The sequence below is a fragment of the Notechis scutatus genome, chromosome 2, assembly GCF_049901735.1.
Source record: "Notechis scutatus isolate UNSWTSFEM ecotype Mainland chromosome 2, rNotScu1.2, whole genome shotgun sequence".
Classification (NCBI taxonomy): domain Eukaryota; kingdom Metazoa; phylum Chordata; class Lepidosauria; order Squamata; family Elapidae; genus Notechis; species Notechis scutatus.
This window is the reverse complement of record NC_142010.1, coordinates 89,796,156-89,815,512: the sequence shown is the minus strand read 5'-3', so window position 1 is coordinate 89,815,512 and position 19,357 is coordinate 89,796,156. Positions and strand designations below refer to the sequence as shown.

Sequence of the window (19,357 nt, the reverse complement as noted above, 5' to 3'; positions counted from 1 at the left end):
CGTGAGAAAGGAACACGTCATGCCTACGCCAGCCTGTGGACGTTCGATCCCGAAGTCTGTTCGCGTTCCGAAGTGGCTTGGCTTCCTTCTCGCTCGCCGTAGTTAGCCTCAAGATGGCGGCGGGAGCCGGTGACGTGCCGGTCCGGGTTTGCAATCAGGAGATTGTCAAATTCGACCTGGAGATTAAAGCCGCCGTGCAGGTATAGTTCCCGTCTCCGTTACTCAATCATTCACGGTGTGATCGCTGGGCATTTTATTGATGAGCCCATAACCGCCCGTCTCTCTTTTATCAATTGGCCGACCCTGTGGTACAGGTTGGTTCAGCAGCATCCCTCAACCAGCCTTGTAGTAAATAGCTAGACAGGTCAGTTTGGCTCAACTTGAAGAAGACCGGTGCTGTTATAAATGCTGCAGATTACTTGATCTTTTCAGCGGCCCCAGGTTTGGGCAACTGCTTCTTTGGGCGCTGCCATTTGTCAGCTGTTTTGTTTTTCCTACTCTGGTGGGTGATGGTAGTCTCACAGTGGCAGCCCTCCCTCAAGTGGTTATTTTTTTTAAAAAAAAAATGAAGAATAAATACTTGACTTAAAATGGTATAGCCACTAGTACATCACCTAGCCTTCCTGAAACTGTTGCATTTTGAGGATCCAGGGGGGTGTGTGTGTGTGTATACCGTATACATGTACCGTATGTATGTATGTGTGTGTGTATATGTATGTATGTATGTATGTATTCTTAAGTTTTCGCGGGTACTTACATGTATGGCATTCAGCTTTGTTCGGGTATTTTCCCACGTCATTGTAGATGAACACTATACAGAAGCCTGATGATGGCAGATGAGATTCTGCCGAAACGTTGCTACAACTTTAAAAGCACAACTACAATGACGTGGGAAAATACCCGAACAAAGCTGAATGCCATACACACACACACACACACACACACATATAGATATACATATACATATACGTATTTGTTTTCTTACGTTTTTGCGGGTACTTACATGTATGGTATTCAGCTTTGTTTGGGTATTTTCCCACATCATTATAGTTGTGCTTTTAAAGTTGTAGCAACGATTCTGCCGAAACGTTGCTACAACTTTAAAAGCACAACTATAATGACGTGGGAAAATACCCGAACAAAACTGAATACCATACATATACATATGCATATATACTTTTCCCCACACATATAATTGGTGCAAAAAGTGTTTGTTGTGTTGGTTTCATTTATGGTTTTTCCTCTTTTCCCTGGGAACTCAACATTGATGAACGTTATATACTCTTACTGTTTTCCCATAACAAACAATGCTGGGTTGAGAGGGTGACTAGTTCAAAGTCATCCAGTAGAATTCCATGGACTAGAATTTGGGTCTCTCCAGTCCTAGGCTGACATTAGAATTTTTCTTGTTTTTCAGGATATCCGGGATTGTGCAGGGCCTGTAAGTGCACTTGCAGAATTGAATGCCAAAGTAAAAGAAAAATTCCAGCATTTACGTCTCAGATTACAAGTGAGGAATATTGACAAAATATTAGTGATGTTTTGAAAATAAACCCATGGATGTTTTTACTAGCTTACATCTCTGACATGTTTGCACTCACCTGCATGTAATTCCTTGCTGCTTGAATTGTAAAAGTTGGGTTTGTTTGTTTTTTAAAAAGCATTTAACGTTCTTGAATTTATATCTGTCAGCAAAGGTCAAAGATCACAAGTTACACAGCTTGGTTTCACCAAAGCTCATAGTAAGAATGTTGAAAATGTCATGTATTTATTTTACTGTTATTTCAGTTATGTGCATTTGAAACTCTTGTAATGCATAATGCTGAATATTGATTAGATACAATCTATGCATTACAATATTACTATAAATCTAAAAGTATGATCTGTAGTCACAGTATGTTAAAAACATATGATGAGGTGGATGCAGAACTTGGAAACCAGTTGTAGAGATGGAAGAGAGGAAATTTCAATGGAATAAACAAATTTACTTCAAACTTACTTAGAATTAATGTAAGATGTTCCACTATTGGAGCATTACTATTGGTTGCTGATTTTTTTTTAATAAAACATGCTGGAAATCTTAATAGAATGTTGACTCCTTTTTTCATATGTGGCGGCAATGTTGTAAAGTCCAACAATACTAGACAATGATTTAATTAAAATACAGTAATGAAAGTAATCCTATTGGGGGCAGGGATGGGAAAAGCTAATGTCCTTTAATTAGAGGAACATCATGTTGAATCTGGTTTTGCTAGTAGTTAGCAATAGCAATAGCGCTTAGACTTCTATACTGCTTTACAGTACTTTACAGCCCTCTCTAAGCAGTTTACAGAGTCAGCATCTTGCCCCCAACAATCTGGGTCCTCAATTTTACCCGCCTCGGAAGGATGGAAGGCTGAGTCAACTTTGATTTCCATTGTTTTCCTTTTGGTATATGTATCTATTTTCTTCATATCAGCTAGTTCTGCATCAGAATTGTCATGTCAATTCACCTATGACTGCATAAAATATGGCCTTTAGTTTTATTCTCTTTACTAAGTAGGCAAATTGTCTTGCCCTCAAACTCCACTAAACTCTGTTCGTGCTCTGTAAATAATCTAAAAATCAAGGATGTGTACTGACTTGTTTCCTGGGTAAGATAAGGAGAGAGATTGCATCATTCCATGGCCCTTGATCATTGATATAAAGATGGGAATGGGCATGCAATATCCCCTCTTGATATTCAAAAGATATCCAGACTGCACACTACTAATATGAGAGGGATGTTCTTAGCTCCTTCATTTGAAAGTTGAAAGTAAATAAAGTTTTGACAGCCCTGATCCATATCATTTTATTCGCAACCAAGGCATTGTGTATTTGTGCATTTACTAGCAATATTTCCTTTTTGAATATAGAAGTATTCATAAATCATGTGTGTTTATGGTTCTTCTTAGGAACTTGAACAGATGGCTAAGGAGCAGGATAAAGAATCAGAAAAACAAGCATTACTCCAAGAAGTAGAGAACCATAAAAAGCAAATGCTCAGGTCAGTTAAAACTACCAAGATCAATGATGTAATATGTTTTATTAGCTGAGCCTGCAGAATAGGAAGTTTGGAATATAGGAAGCACTGAAGTTGTCCCTCACACAAGATTTGATTGATTGTATATTTCAGTTCTATACGTCCCTTTCTGTAAGCAACTCCCTACTTATTTTTAAATTAATCAAGATCCATAAGTGGTTATTATGTAAGAAGGTAATCACATGCCTTCAATGACTTTTTGCTTTCCTTCTGTACTCCCAGATTTACTCAGAAAGCTTCTTCAACCCTATAGAGCAGATTTGGAAGGCACATGGATAGGAAGGAGGAGTTCAGTTGGACACAATCCAAGAAGGACTCATGAGGGGAAAAGTTTTAAGAAAAGTAAATAATACCCTTGTGCATGTTTGTTACACTTAGCAATTTATCAATTAAACATCAAGGTAAAATTCAGCTCTGTAAAATCGGATTGGAGAATCACATGAAGTAACAATGGACCAGAACAGTTTGTTTGGTTTGTTTGTTTGTCTCCCTGTCAAATATTCTAATGTTCCTTTCTCAGATAAATAAATGATGTGCCTTTCAAGCTTGAAAAGTACAGGTTTATGATAGCAGGACTGATTTTTGTTTGCAGCTGGTACTCAACCTGTTCTCCATTGGGATCTTAGAAAGCAGTATCTAGACATCTAGACATTTCCATTAAATTTAGTGGGGATTTCTTCCAACAGTGTGAGTTCTTCCTTCTTTTCATAGAAAAAAATAATTCCCTACAATACTGTATTACCACAATTAGCTATGACTTGCAATGCAGCTTTTGATCAGTTGATGGAAAAATGATAGTTTGATTCAGGCCATCCATCCAGTGTTAGAAACATCGTTATAAAGGTTGCTAAAAGGGTGGATAATTGTCATTGATTTCTGTAAGCATCCAGATATTTTCACTGTTAAACAGACCACTAACTAAGGAACACTATTTATATGGTGATAAGATATAGAGAAATAGGAAAATAAATATATAATGCAGTTTTAAATATAACAGCAATATAACATGAATGCTAATGAAATGTTAATTAAGCCAATGGCAAATTGAATGCTTTAGTTTTATGCATTCAGGTTTCTCAAGAACTTTGTATGTGTTACCAAAGGTGTGTATTAATAATTTCAGCAATCAGACAGCCTGGCGTAAAGCAAACCTAGCTTGCAAAATTGCAATTGACAATTCTGAGAAAGATGATTTGCTGCGAGGAGGAGATCCTTTACGACAAAGGTATGTAATTATTCTTTCTCATTATTATGAAAAATTGGCACAGAAATTCCCAACCTCCTGCCAAATGCTGTTTCAGAAATTCATTCATGTGAACCATTATAAATCTATGCTGTTGTCATTTGCAATGAGTTTTGTGAGATCCTGCTGAGAAGCCAGACAGCTGAAGTTCTCTCTTGCTGATTTCAGCTCCTGCACTTAATGTGTGCTTGCTGCTTTCTTTGCATCCTCATGAAAGAGCATCTTATCTATTTGTAGAATGGATATATATATCTTGGTGCATTTATTGGTAGCTACGTTTTTTTTTTTTATTATTCAATCCTTTGGATCTCTTTGAAGTAATTCCTATTGGATTTGATAGATCCTGCTTTTTAAAAAGTTGAATAATCGTGCAGTATTAAGAATGACTTTATATTGGTTTGCACATATTTGGGCTAATTTGTAAAGTATTCTTGAATATTAAAATGTTGATTAGTAATAATAGGGCTACATAGTGGGCAGCTGTTTTGCTCTTAAAGAACTTATCTGGAAAAGGTCAGTCCTAAAAGCAGAATTTTGATATGCAGTATAGGGTATTTGCAGCCTATACCCCAGAGACAAGAGGACTTCCCTTGCTGCATCCATTCTGAAACAGAAGCAGGATTTTAGCACAGAATATGTGCAGCACTGGGCATTTGCAATCAGCCCCCAGAAATAAGAGGGAGTCTCTGTGCCAAAATCTTGCTTGGATTTTGGGACAGTCCTTTTTTCAGTCAGCCTCCAGAGACAGAAGGACTCCCTTTCTGGCTGGCTGCCAACTCCCTGTGCTACAGACACCTCTGTGCTAAAATCCTGCTTCGATTTTGGTATGGATCTTTTTTAGCCACCCCCCAGAAACCAGAGAGAGTCTCCCTCTCAGGTGTCAGAGGCATGCAACCTTCCCCTATTGACATGCTGAAAAAGAAGGCAGATTAAGAACCACCTTTTCAGATTTCAGTCCCTTCCTCATTTTGGCCGTAGTGATGGCCTGCTGCTATCCACTTGGTGGATTCCTTTGCTTCTTTACCCCTGCAACCCATGCCAGGGAAACCAGCAGCAATCATTGCCTTTTCTGTGAACAGGCCACGTACGTGGTTTCAATCAATGAATCTTTTGTATGCGTTCTGGAATTTTAACCTTTCGGTGTCTACTGAGGGGGCGGGGGGCGGGAGGGATGTTAGAATGCAGTACTGCAGGCTACTTCTGGTGACTGCTAGTTGCCAGCAGTTTGGCAGTTCGATTCTCACCGGCTGAAGGTTGACTCAGCCTTCCATGTTTCTGAGGTTGGGTCAAATGAAGACCCAGATTGTTGGGGGCCATAGGCTGACTCTAAACCGCTTACAGAGGGGCTGTAAAGCAGTAGAGAAATCTAAGTACTACTGCTATTGCAATCTCAAGGGCAGCTGCCAGTGATTGAAAGGACGAGGTGTTTCTCTGGCAGTGCCCAGCAGCCAATTTGAATGCAGGAGTTTGTCTGCAGTGAAATGAAATGCAGTAGGCCAACTGAATAGCCCTGATTGAACAGACCGAACTTATTTTTGACCTATAGAGACAAAAACAGAGATTGCCTTCTTAGTGGTTTGGGGCTGGCAAGATGACAAAGTAATTTTTTTCCTACTATCAGGAAATGGCTAGTTGATCATACTCAGGCTGGAACAATCTGGCTTATACAGATCACCTCTAATGCAAATAAAGTTGAGCTGAGCTCAACACTTGGTATCCTCATGGAGAAGTGTGTACATCTTGGTATGATGTAAAATATGTTTCCCTGGCTCTTTTCGAAAGGTGTTTTTCTACTTCTGTACTTAGTCTTCTTCCTTAATTGTGACATGGTCTTACTTACCAGAGCTGGTTCCTTTTAGGTTTCTCTGTCAAGTTCAGGCAGATGGCAGTACTGGGTTCACCAAAAATCAAGTGTGACTTGAGGGAGCCTAAAAACCATAGCAAGTGGCAGCATCTAACTGTTTTAGAAGCTATGTAGGCATAGACCTGGTTAACTGATGAATGCAGATGCGGAAGAATATAGTTTAGAACCATGAGGGTGAACCTATGGCATGCATGCTGGAAGTGGCATGCAGACAATCTCTCTGGGCACGCCAGCCATTGCCCGTTGGCTCTTCTGAGTTCCGGGGTACACATGTGCGCCAGCCAGCTGGTCTTGGGAGTGGGAGTGCCAGAAACCAGAAGAGCATGTGCCGGGAAAGTGGTCTTCCGGTTTCCAATATGCATACGTGCACCAGCCAGCTGGTCTTTGCACTTGCATGTGCACCAGGAACTGGAAGACCAGATGGCCGGCTCACATGCATCTGCCGTAATCCAGAAACTCAGCTTCCCGGCACGCGCATGCATGCCAGGAAGCTGCTCTTCCAGTTTCCAGTGCTCCCCCCGCGTGCGCACACTCCCATTTCAGCACTCAGTGCCGAAAAGGTTTGCCAACACTGGTTTAGAACCATAAGCTAGACTGAATAATTGAACACAAAAATCTTAGCCGAAAGGAATAGCAAATCCTATTTGTATCATCCCAAGGAATCTGCGTAATTTAAAACATGTTTCCAATTGTACTGGAATGTAATCTTGATGCCATCTTTTCCTATGGTCCTCCTGGAAGAAGAAACTAGAAAGGAATATAATTTGAAGCTCCATTCTGGATTTCTTTTTCTCTTCTCTTTTAGAAAGTCTACTAAGGAAAGTCTGGCAGAGGGGGCAAGTAACATCACAGAGAGCCTGATGGGAATTAGCAGAATGATGTCTCAGCAGGTTCAGCAAAGTGAGGAAACCATGCAATCTCTAGGTAACTAAATAATCTGGATTTAAGTTCAAGATGGACGGTTGGTCTCCTGATGCAACAGGTTCTTCCGACCCCACCCTCTATCCTCCCCCCGGAGCCCTTGACCTTTAGTCATTTTTTTTTTAAACAAGTTTTATTAATTTCAAAAACAAACAAATCATCATCAACCATTACATATTTGAACCTTTTTCCATTATAAATTTTACAAGTCAGATAAACCTTATCTTATACAATACAGTTCTATTTTAAACCATTTCTAAATAAGCATAAAAACATCTCTTGTCCTCTATTTCTTTCTGACTTGATTATCGTCATTCTCTTTCTGTGTTTCTAGAAGGTTTCACCAATACTTCTCAAAAACATAAACAGACACAAACAAACATATAAAAAATCTTTTAGTAAAGTAACTTGGCCCCCGGTACCTCTCTTTATATGGGCTTTAATTATATTCATGCTCATCTTGTATCTTCTATATATACTTCTCCACACATTTCACTCTTCATAATTCTATCTTATTCAACCCATCTTAATTTAAATCATTATATTTGTATCTTTTGCCCATCCTTTATTATCCCTCTATCTCATTCCTTATAATGAAAAAAAAAAAAAGAATTTCTCCTGAAATCTCTAATCAGAGTATGATGCCTTTCTATCCTCTCCCTAAATATTAGATTAACATTTAAAATAACACCTAATACCCAATCTGATTCTGCTTGGTACATTCTATCTATTAATTTTTACTTTTAATAACAATAAAAACAGAGTAATAAATCGAAAATGTTTAAATACATAGTATCCTCCTAAATACGTAGTTGAATAATAAATCTAAATAATAAATCTTATAGCATTCTCATTGCCTTTCCCTTCAATATTTTATTACGTTTTAAAAATCAATCATTATTAAACATTTCAACATTTTAATTTCTTATTAACTCTTAAGCCATTCTAATTTTCTATTTCTAATACAAATATTACAATACCGTCTTATGTACCTTGCAAAATCTTTTTTAAGAAAATTTATACTTCACCCTTTATCCCTAAAAAAGATTCCTCTTTTCCCATCCAATTTTAAAACTTTGTGGCTTTTCTCCCGCCTTTCCCCTTTCTTTCTTCCCCCACCAGATCTTCCTACCCCCCCTTCTTCTAACCTCTGTCTTGCTGGCATCCCTTCTCTGTTGTATTCCCTTTTTCTCTTGTTTGTTATCATTGTATTTATTTTGCATCATATTTTTCTCTTTCTTAAATGTTTTTTTAGATCTTAAGTCCTTCATTTTCCTCGCTTTCTTCCTTCCTTCTTTCTTAGATAAATTTTGGGATTCATTAAAGATGGTGTCTTCGTCTTCTTCTTGTTGTTGTTCCATCTGTCGCATTGTCTGTTCATAGTTAACCAGCGCCATTTCTAAAAATAGAAAAGCTTTTTCCATACCATCTTTACAGGCTGCTTTTGTTTGCTCATATTCATCCCTCAGTTCCTCAAAGGAGAAAGCCATTATAAATCTTTTCTTTTCTTTTTTCCCTTTTTCTTCTCACTCCAACCAAAATATTCCAAAAGAAAAATAAGACAATCCCAAAGTCCACAATCCTCAATCAATCCAAGCCAAGCCAAAATTTCCTCTTTCTCTTCCAGGGGTAGTATCAGACAAAGGAAAAAAAAAAATCCAAATCTGTGTTTTGAAGCCTTATTAAAATTTTATTTCTGTCTCCAAATCCTTAAGGCATCTCCTCCAACAAAATCCAACCAGATAAATATATTTTTTGTCCTCTCCCTTCCGACTTATCCCATAAAGCTAGTTTAACCTGAAAAAAAAACAGGTTTCTCAATATCCGTTTGTTAATTCCGTCGGGAGGGAGAGTAAACTTTCCTTTCAGCACCTCAGAATTGCCGCTTACTTTCTCTTGTGGAAAAAATCATCCAAAAAGCCATCACTTCCAGGAATTAAATTAAATATATCTCAGAGTCCTGGACCGACCAAGAAGACTTTCACTTTTAAAAACTTTCTCCTCTTCCTCCTGCGCATACTTGCCCAGCTGCCGGCTTCTTTGTGGCGGCCATTATGGACCGCCGCTACGCCGTCTTGGTAAAAGGGGGTTCTGCCGGCCAGGGAGGGGGTCTGCAACACCCCCAAACCCTTTTCCGGATCCCCCCTACCTTCAGCTGCCCCTGCAGGGCAGCCTTGCTCCGCAGCCTTTCGGATCGGAGCCCCAAAAGCGGCTAGCGCGGCAGGGATCGCGCAGCTTCGCGAATCCCTACCGCTCACAAAGCCGACAAACCGGAAATCCGACCTTTAGTCATTTATATGGTGCTTCGATGAGAGGAAGAAACAAGGAGAATTAGGCCTTGTGTGCCTTCCTCTTTCTGGAGACATTTTTGAGTTCAGCTTTCTATGTGAGAGAATCATTGCCACTCTTTCCTTAAGGCTTCTGTCACATATAGGAATATTTGTTCAAGGATTAAAGGAAGGGTGTCATTTGGTGCAACCAATAGGTACTGAGAAGATGTATTTTTATTCTGTCAGATTCAAACATTTCTTTTGTTGGCAATTGAATATCCTAAAACCAGTTGGTTTAAATAGAAATGAATGTTTCTGCACCAGAGACAAATTATTTGTGTGTCTGATCACACTTGTCCAAATAAAGTCTCCTCTCCCCTTCCCTTACCCCTCTCCCTTCCCCTCTCCCCTCCCGCCCTCCCCTCTCTTCCATTCCATTCCAACAGGCACAGAAACTGGAGAGAAAAATGGCTTGTCTTTAGATTTACAAATTGCCTTTCCACTTAAGTGATTCATACTTTTTTCTGCCCCCTAGATAAATCTATCTGTTATCTTAATACCCTTGTTTACGATGATCAAAAGAAAGCAGCATCTAGCCTATCTTGCTAATGCCAAAGAGAATTGGACCTGGCTAGCACTCAGATGGGAGACCACCTGAAAATCTCAGAGATGGAAAATGCATATTAGAAAGAGTATGTGTAGCACAAAGCAAACTGACTGTACAAAGGTTGTCACCGTGGACCCCCTGCTCACTTTCCTCGGGGTCTTTAGAGTGCCTTTGAGGTTATTTGAATATGGTATAATCCATTCTGAGGTTGGGGAGTCAGATCTGGATTTGCTGTTGGTTAGGCTAGGAAATGATTGTCTGGTTGATGCTGTGTCATTTTGTTTTGTGATAAAGAGTTATGTGTGTGTACATCCAGTTTTTGCCTTCTAACAGTGGCAACTAGGGGACAAAGTATTTTTACTTGCTTCAACAGAAGATGTTAAGCATCAAGCTAACTCTCATGTGCTTTGGGAAACTGTGGTTTTATTGAGCAAACTCTTCCACTATATGTTTACGTTGGCTCCTTCCATCTTGGTTTTTAACTGTAGGCCTAAAAGACGTAATGCTTTTATCTGATTTTAGATGGATCAGATTGCTTAAACTAAATGCTTATGAATGTTTATACATTGCTGTTTTAATTATTTACATCTGCCTTTTTAAAGTGTTTGCGAACAGCCTTAAGGGAAAGTATGGTCTGTTGGGATGCAGAGTTTGGCTGAGGTGAAAGTTTTAATGGTTCTGGAACTTCAGCCAACTCTGATCTCAGTCTTTTATGAATGGGCCTCTTCAAGATGGTAACATATCAATCAGATAACAAGAGAGCCATTTGAATTGATTTCATCTGACTCCAGATTTAAAAACATGAATCTTTAAGCCAATTTATCCTGTGAACTGCATGTGGTATGTTTTCTTTCATGGGACACAAAAAGATGCTACCACGATATATGATTTTGCTAGATGCTTCAGAAACAGTCCACTGAAATGTACACTTTATCTTTCAGTTAATTCTTCACGAACTATCTTGGATGCCAACGAGGAGTTTAAATCTATGTCTGGAACAATACAGCTGGGGCGAAAGCTTATCACAAAGTATAACCGCAGGGAGCTGACTGATAAATTGCTCATCTTTCTTGCCCTTGCCTTGTTTTTGGCCACTGTGCTTTACATCTTGAAAAAAAGGCTATTTCCATTTTTGTGACCTTTTTAGGTGAAAGGAGGAGGAATGGCTGCAAGAAAAAGGAAAGGAAATGTATTGCAAAAAGACTTCCGACAGAAGAGATTTCCATTAGGCAGAACTTTACATTGAACTAGTAACAAATGAGTGGCAGGTTAGAAGAAGAAAAAGTGTGCTTGTTTGCTCTGAGGCTGTGAGGCTGTATCACTTGTCGTATTCTGTGAGGCATATTCTAAGATCCCCCATCTTTGGCCATTTCTACCCCTTTTCTCAGTTCAGTACATAACTGAGAGGGCTAGAAGAATACTAATAATATATATATATATATATATATATATATATATATATATATATATATATATATATATATATATATATATATATATATATATATATATATATATATATATATTGTATGTATATTATACCTTTGGTAAAGTAGATGTGAATGCCAGTACTGTGAAAATCTTATAAATTAAAGGAAGCAAAGTGTATAAGCCTTATTACTGGTTCTTTTTGAATTATAAAAAATGACCTTTTCCTCAAATTGTCTCCAGAAAAAAAAACAATGAGGCAGATCCCCAAATGCCTTTTTAATTGATGGGTCCATATTATTCGTTTATATGTTTCTCTTTCCAGTGTTATTTAGATAGATCCCTTTGCTTCACCCCATATTCTAGTTGTTCCCCATGTAGGGAATGACTGCATTGGATGACTGGGCCAATTAATCTCTCCCAAATCTAGATTACTCCTGGGTAATCAAAAAAAAAAATTCTCTACCAACTGTACTGGACCAGTGTAACTAGATTACACCCATGGTCTTCAAGAAGAGGACTTAATCCTGGATTGCACTGGATTGATTCAGTTTGATTGTAATACACTAAATGTTTGTTACTGTATTGAAGGAAGTACAAAAAATGGTAACTATGTTTTCCTCATTTCTACGGTCAATATGGGTAAATAGAGGGCAAATGATAAAGATCATTGTTCACAATTATAGACCAAGTAAAAATTAGTTTATAACCCACTTTTGAAATCTTTTATCTATAGAATCGCACTATGAATGAGATGAGTGGTCTCCAAATTTGATAAATAAATAAATCTTGCCAAGAAAACTCCAGGGAGTTGTATAGGCAATTGCCATGAGTCAACACTGACTGGAAGTCCTGTATGGGCACACATATGTGTGCATGCGCAAACACACACATTGAGAACCAGAAACTGTGATTTTGTGTGTATGCCACAAGATGGCACTGAAACACCATATTTTTAAAAACTGACTTCTTTAATTTTCAGCCTTCAAATGGGCAACTATTCAAAATAATAGTGTTGCCTTAATGCATAAAATGCTAGACAGAGAGGAGTCAAAGAAGCAAACTGCACTTAAAAAGAAATTACTGATCCAGCTCTGGTATTTTTTGCACTAATGTTTATTTTTGTCTTTAGCTGTATTAGTAAATTAGTATTTATTTCAATCTCACAAGCAAAAGAACTAAATAAACGTTATATGTTTACATGAATTTTGTGACACTATATTAACTTCTTTTGTTATGTGTAAAAACCAACTTCTGCAGAGTTCTTTGGCATACTGTAAGAGGGTAAAATAGGCCGTGAGTGTGTAGAACTCAGTTCAGATCCCAACATACAGATCAACCTCAGTGGACATGAGATGCAGTGAGCTACAGTATAAGGATGGGTGACAGCCCCCTACTTTGTGGTGTGGCCCAAAACATCCAATAAATTGACCCATGCTGAGAGGCTTGCTTTCTTTAAAACCCCATAATAATTGTGGTCCAACTGATAACTTGCAGTCTAGTTTTCATCAATTGGGTTAGCCACTTTAGCCTAAATGCCTAAATGTCAAATCTGGGGGACATTTTCTTTGAGTAAGGAAACTGTTTTTCCAAGATGCTGGCTTTCAGTTATGTTCTATGGTTTAGAGCCCACTGTAAATACATAGCCAAAAAGGCATTAAGAGTTGTTAACTTAATTGCAATGTCCTACCTGTCAATGAATACTTCAGCTTCAACCATAACAATACAAGAGCACACGATACAAACTCAAGGTAAACCGCACCAAACTTGATTGCAGGAAATACGACTTCAGCAATAGAGTGGTCAATGTCTGGAATACTCTACCCAACTCTAGTTTCTTCCCCAAACCCCAAAAACTTTAACCTTAGACTGTCTACTATTGACCTCACCCCTTTCCTAAGAGGTCTGTAGGGGGCGTGCATAAGCGCACCAAAGTGTCTACCGTTCCTGTCCTATTGTTTCTTTTTTATTTTTCTTATATGTATCCATTCCATGTATTCATAACTATGTTAATACTTACACCTGTTGTCTTATAATCGCTTGACAAATAAAATAAATAAAAAAATAAAGTTGAACATCATCAACGAAAGAAAGCCAGCATCTTGGAAAAACAGTTGGAGCATGGAGGCCCTGACTAAAAACATTTAAGCAGGAGGCTCAAAGGACCCTCTCCACCTGCACACTGCAGTGATCCCTGGCAATGCGCTGAAATCAAAAATCTTAATTCAAGCACTGTTGACTAATTCAGCTGTGTCAACTCTGTTTATTTTATTTGGATATCTCTGTGGTTAATTAGTAAGCGCCCACATTTTTTTTTGTATATTTTTCATGATCCAATAAATTCTCTTTTTATGCCTAGAGATTGGACTACTAAGTTACTTGTTAAAATCTCCATGTGCAACCAGTTACGGAACTGTTACTTGTATTTCATGATTGGCACAACATTTAGTAACGGTTGTAGTTTAGGGTTTTGGAGGGGGATGATCCAAAAGCTTTTCTGTCTTAAGTTTTCTTAAAGCTGATCCAAAGGGAGAAGTCCTTGGTACAAGGGCTAAGGGGGCAGGGTGATTTTAAGGTAAAGGTGTGGCCTCTTATACAGAAGTTTATTTTATTTTTATGAAATGCGGCTTCTTTTAACTGGTGATATCAACCGAGTAGTTTCAGAGTTGGGTGGCCTTGAAATATAACCAATACATGAAGTGAGTGGGCTAAAAAGTCAGTTAATGAATCAGGATTCCGCAGACGGATTAGAATGTATCAAGACATTCAGGACCACAGGTACAGCCTATTATTAGTGTGTTTTACTGGGAATCCTCAAAAGATGCCTGCGAGTGAGATTCTAAATTATTTCTCACCCCAGTTTGTAACACGTTGGCAATACTAAACGAAGGATGAAAATTTTGATTCTCCAGATTTTGTTGAATTGCAGATTCCGTTGCCCCACCAGCATGGGCAAGCGGCAATCTGGTTGTTCAGAGTTGGCCGAGTTTGAGAAAGAAACCAAACAACGTAAGCAAAGAGAAAAGGCGGGTTGGTGGGGGGGAGGGGAAAGAATCTGCAGCGCTGACATGAGTTGAGGTAGGGAGAATGTGCTTACGGCAGAGAAATGCTTTCCACATTAAGAAACCTCTCCCAAATGGCTGGATGAATTCACTGCCGGAGTGTTTCTAAAAATGCCACCACCAGATGCATGCAGGGGCTGCCGCCTGCCAAGTGGCGCAGCCGCGTATGCCAGCTGGGAGAGGAATGGGCATGGCTGGCTGGAATCCATCCGGGTTGAGAATAGCCAAGTTCCAGATGCAAGCCTGCTTATAAGTAAACACAGCTCCTCTCTAGAGCAGAGCCAGGGGGCCAGGTGGACCACTCTCTTTCTTGCCTTGGCTATTTTGACTAACTACCATTGGCCAAGGCCATCTGGAAAGAGACATCTCCAGAAGATTTGCCAAAACCTATGCTTATTTGACAAGCAATGTAAGATGATTTTATTTTATTTTTTGCTATTTGGATTTAAAACACAATAGTACATAAACTTTTTGGAGTTTGCTTAGGGTGATTTCTGTTACACTTTGATCCCGTTCTCATTCATGGAAAAAGGAAGATCTCGTACTGTGTTTATTCTGTTTCCCAGTGAATTTTGGCCAGACCAATAGGCTTTGGTAATAGACAATTCTAAACATGCAACATCTGCAGAATGCATAATATAATTTTTATTAGGAAAAGAATTGCAGACTTTCCAGAAAATTTATCAGGAATTACTAAATATCACTCAATCTGCTCATTATGGTCTTATTCAGAACTTCCTTCTATTGGATTCCAAGGAATTTCTCCATAAATAAATATATTCAGGAGTGGTATTGTTTGATATGTTGTTTACCTTAGTGAACCATGAAACATAGTTTGGAGTAGACATGCATGGGACTGAGTTACCACTTTGTTTTTCCCTTCCCTCTATCCCTTTCTTCTTTTAATATACACTGCTCAAAAAAATAAAGGGAACACAAAAATAAGACATCCTAGATCTGAATGAATGAAATATTCTTTTTAAATACTTTGTTCATTACATAGTTGAATGTGTTGACAACAAAATCACACAAATATTATCAATGGAAATCAAATTTAGCAACTCATGGAGGTCTGGATTTAGAGTTACACTCAAAATGAAAGTGGAAAAAAACACTACAGGCTGATCCAACTTTGATGAAATGTCCTTAAAACAAGTCAAAATGAGGCTCAGTAGTGTGTGTGGCCTCCACGTGCCTGTATGACCTCCCTACAATGCCTGGGCATGCTCCTGATGAGGTGGCGGATGGTCTCCTGAGGGATCTCCTCCCACACCTGGACTAAAGCATCCCCCAACTCTTGGACAGTCTGTGGTGCAACGTGGCGTTGGTGGATGGAGCGAGACATGATGTCCCAGATGTGCTCAATTGGATTCAGGTCTGGGGAACAGGCGGGCCAGTCCATAGTATCAATGCCTTCGTCATGCAGGAACTGCTGACACACTCCAGTCACATGAGGTCTAGCATTGTTGTGCATTAGGAGGAACCCAGGGCCAACTGCATCAGCATATAGTCTCACAAGGGATCTGAGGATCTCATCTCGGTACCTAATGGCAGTCAGGCTACCTCTGGCGAGCACATGGAGGACTGTGCGGCCCCCTAAAGAAATGCCATCCCACACTATTACTGACTCACTGCCAAACCGGTCATGCTGGAGGATGTTGCAGGCAGCAGAACGTTCTCCATGGCATCTCTAGACCCTGTCACGTTTGTCACATGTGCTCAGTGTGAACCTGCTTTCATCTGTGAAGAGCACAGGGTGCCAGTGGTGGGAATTTGCCAATCTTGGTGTTCTCTGGCAAATGCCAAACGTCCTGCACAACCCCCACCTGTGGACGTCGGGCCCTCATACCACTCTCATGGAGTCTGTTTCTGACTGAGCAGCACATACACATTTGTGGCCCACTGGAGGTCATTTTGCAGGGCTCTGGCAGTGCTCCTCCTGTCCCACCTTGCACAAAGGCAGAGGTAGTGGTCCTGATGCTGGGTTGTTGCCCTCCTATGGCCTCCTCCACGTCTCCTGATGTACTGGCCTGTCTCCTGGTAGCGCCTCCATGCTCTGGACACTACGCTGACAGACACAGCAAACCTTCTTGCCACAGCTCGCATTGATGTGCCATCCTGGATGAGCTGCACTACCTGAGCCACTTGTGTGGGTTGTAGACTCCGTCTCATGCTACCACTAGAGTGACAGCACCGGCAGAATTCAAAAGTGACCAAACAATCAGCCACAAAGCATAGGAACTGAGAAGTGGTCTATGGTCACTACCTGCAGAACCACTCCTTTATTGGGGATGTCTTGCTAACTGCCTCTGCTTTCCACCTGTTGTCTATTCCATTTGCACAACAGCATGTGAAATTGATTGTCAATCAGTGTTGCTTCCTAAGTGGACAGTTTGATTTCACAGAAGTGTGATTGACTTGGAGTTACATTGTGTTGTTTAAGTGTTCCCTTTATTTTTTTGAGCAGTGCTTTGGTCTCTAAAAATAGATGGGCTTGATATGTGAATAAATATAAATAGATTCTCAATGATTACGTTTAGTGAACATGTTTTAAAGCAAAATGCTACTGTATTAGAGGGTTTGATTAAATTAATCAATCCATTTCAAGTTAAGTATCTTTACTTTGGAGTTGCGGCCATGTCAACCTAGGAAATAGAGGTTCAAATCCTGCCTTGGCCTACAAGTTGATTGGCTGATTGTGTCTTTCTGTCTTAGCTTCATCTACTGAGACTCTTATTAGACAACATGGGGGGCTTTGTGATGTCTCTTAGTTGTCTTAGTTCAAGATGTGATGGACTTTAACTCCCATCATTTCCACAGTCAAACTGGAAAGTACCAGCTTGAGCACGGCTGCCATTGAGGAAGGTGCAATCTCAATACAATTAATAAATAGAGTGGATATCATTGATGTGCTTGGAGAAATATGTCTTGCCGCATTCTTTGTTGCTGAACTCATTAAGACTTTTAAAAAGTGCTTATCTTTCACTGGATTATAATGTAGGCTCTTGGATCCATTTAGCAGATTAACACAGAGACACTTTATTCCTGCCTCTTGTCCAACTGCTAACAATTGTACAGATTCATGCACTTCTATTTCTTTGCCATATTGGAAGGCTTAACCAAATCTTTTCTAATGCTTGTTCAGATAAAAGATAGATAAGAGTTGCTATTTGAGTTAAGGAGATACCTAAGCCTCAATACACAGACTTTATGTGTGGCAGTGGGCTGCTGCCATGTCGTTGGGCTAAGAATCAATTCACAGGGATCAACCAAAGGTCAGCAACATCCCTTACTATTCAAATGATTGTCATTTGAAAACTTGTCAATTTATCAGGCCCCCATCTTTTAAGTGATTTTATCGCTCAGGTATTGGGTTTTACCTGACAGTGCACTTTTATACATGTGGGAATCTGCCTTGAACTGGGGTCTGGGTTGAAAATCTCAGCCTATCTCTCTGTGGTGGGCTACCATGGTTGTTGACCAGAATGGTTGCTGGAAGCATTTGGTGACTGTCAATGAAACCCACACATGGCAGATGGAATTGGAATCAATGCCATTAGGCACAGTGCTGCTCTTTACATCCTTAGAATAAATCCAAAACAATTTCAGTTGCAACAGCATGAAAACAAAGTTAAAGCTGCAATGCAAAGGGAATGAATGGCTTCAGCTGAATAAAAACAAATTCAAAGTGACCTTAGTGAGGCTAGAATTAATATTTAGTTTAAAGTATCAAATCTGCCCTCTGTTAAAAGCATGTTGCCTTCTTTTAAGGCATCTGGCCTTTCAATAAAAAAGATGACTGTTCACAGGCAAGATATTTAACATTTGTAAATTTGCAGTAAAATGTTATTTGAAATGCTGAATTTTATACCAATGAAATGTGTTCAATTTTTAAATGGAGAAAAGACCACTTTAATTATAGAGGGAGCTTTAAAACAATGTCTCATTCAAAGTTTATATTACATTTAATGCGTCATGCTTTTAATTGATCAGTTATGTTTGTTAAAGAAATGGATAACATTATAGAAAATGTTCTTTGTTGACATAAGCTTATTTTTTTTCTGTGGCAAAATCTAGCTCAGCCCAGCCAACCGGGCTGGACACACCTCCTCAACGAACAGCAAGAGGGAAAAGATGCTGAAAGTCAGCTGGGACAATGGCAGGAGTTTCAGAGAGTAGGATGGTGAGGTTAATTGCGGCTGAGCCAAGGTGACTGTGGCTTCCTGGGATACGGCAAGAAGCCCCAGAACCGTGCAGTTCTTAGGCTGCATGCAGTCCCACAAGGCCAAGGGCAGGGCGGTCAAAGGGCAGGGATGGGGAGGAGATGGGTCAGTGAGGGGAGTTGGAGATAACAGCCCCATTCCTTACTGAGGTTTGTGGCTAAGAGGGACCAAGCCTGGAATGGCTTGGAATGAGGTGAATACTTCCTTAACAACCTGCAGTTTCAGCTAACAATAGCAAATGGGATTGGCAGGCTGTGGTTGCTAAGCGATGCACTCATATGATGTCTTGCTTTACAAAGGCATCCCTTAGTGATGCAAAATCCAATCCCAACTGTGGTTGTAAATCAAAGACTAACTGTAGTCAAAATCAATATTCCAAATTTATCTGTATCCTTAATCCTTTTAGAAATATTTTCTTAGAACAATCTTATTCAACTTTTTGTTGTTTATTTCAAGTTCTTAAATTTATAGGGTTTTTTTGTCCAGAGTTGAAGATAAACTCACCCAGTGTCTTTTCTTCTCCCTATTGCTTTTAAAATAATGCTAAAAAGCTTGTATCTTTTTCTTTTCCTTTCTTGTATTTTTTTATTTTTAAAAAGCACTTTCTGTGTGGTTTCTTTCTTTGACAATGTATAAAGGAAAAAACAAACACTTTCTGTTATCTAATGCCATTATTCA

At 39.4% G+C, this 19,357-nt stretch overlaps 1 protein-coding gene across 2 annotated transcripts; it reads left to right on the top strand.

Moving 5' to 3' along the window:
- The first annotated feature begins 95 nt into the window (after positions 1-95).
- BNIP1 (BCL2 interacting protein 1) lies at positions 96-13,754 on the top strand. Of its 2 annotated transcripts, none has more exons than XM_026688171.2 (6): positions 96-200; positions 1,418-1,510; positions 2,934-3,025; positions 4,185-4,286; positions 6,974-7,092; positions 10,908-13,754. In XM_026688171.2, exons 1-6 carry the CDS (start codon positions 114-116, stop codon positions 11,102-11,104), a joined length of 690 nt encoding a protein of 229 aa, XP_026543956.1. In that variant the 5' UTR covers positions 96-113; the 3' UTR covers positions 11,105-13,754. The 2 variants fall into 2 exon arrangements, with proteins under 2 accessions (XP_026543956.1, XP_087811562.1); XM_087955436.1 differs by having other exon boundaries at positions 9,895-13,754.
- Positions 13,755-19,357: the final 5,603 nt, after the last annotated feature.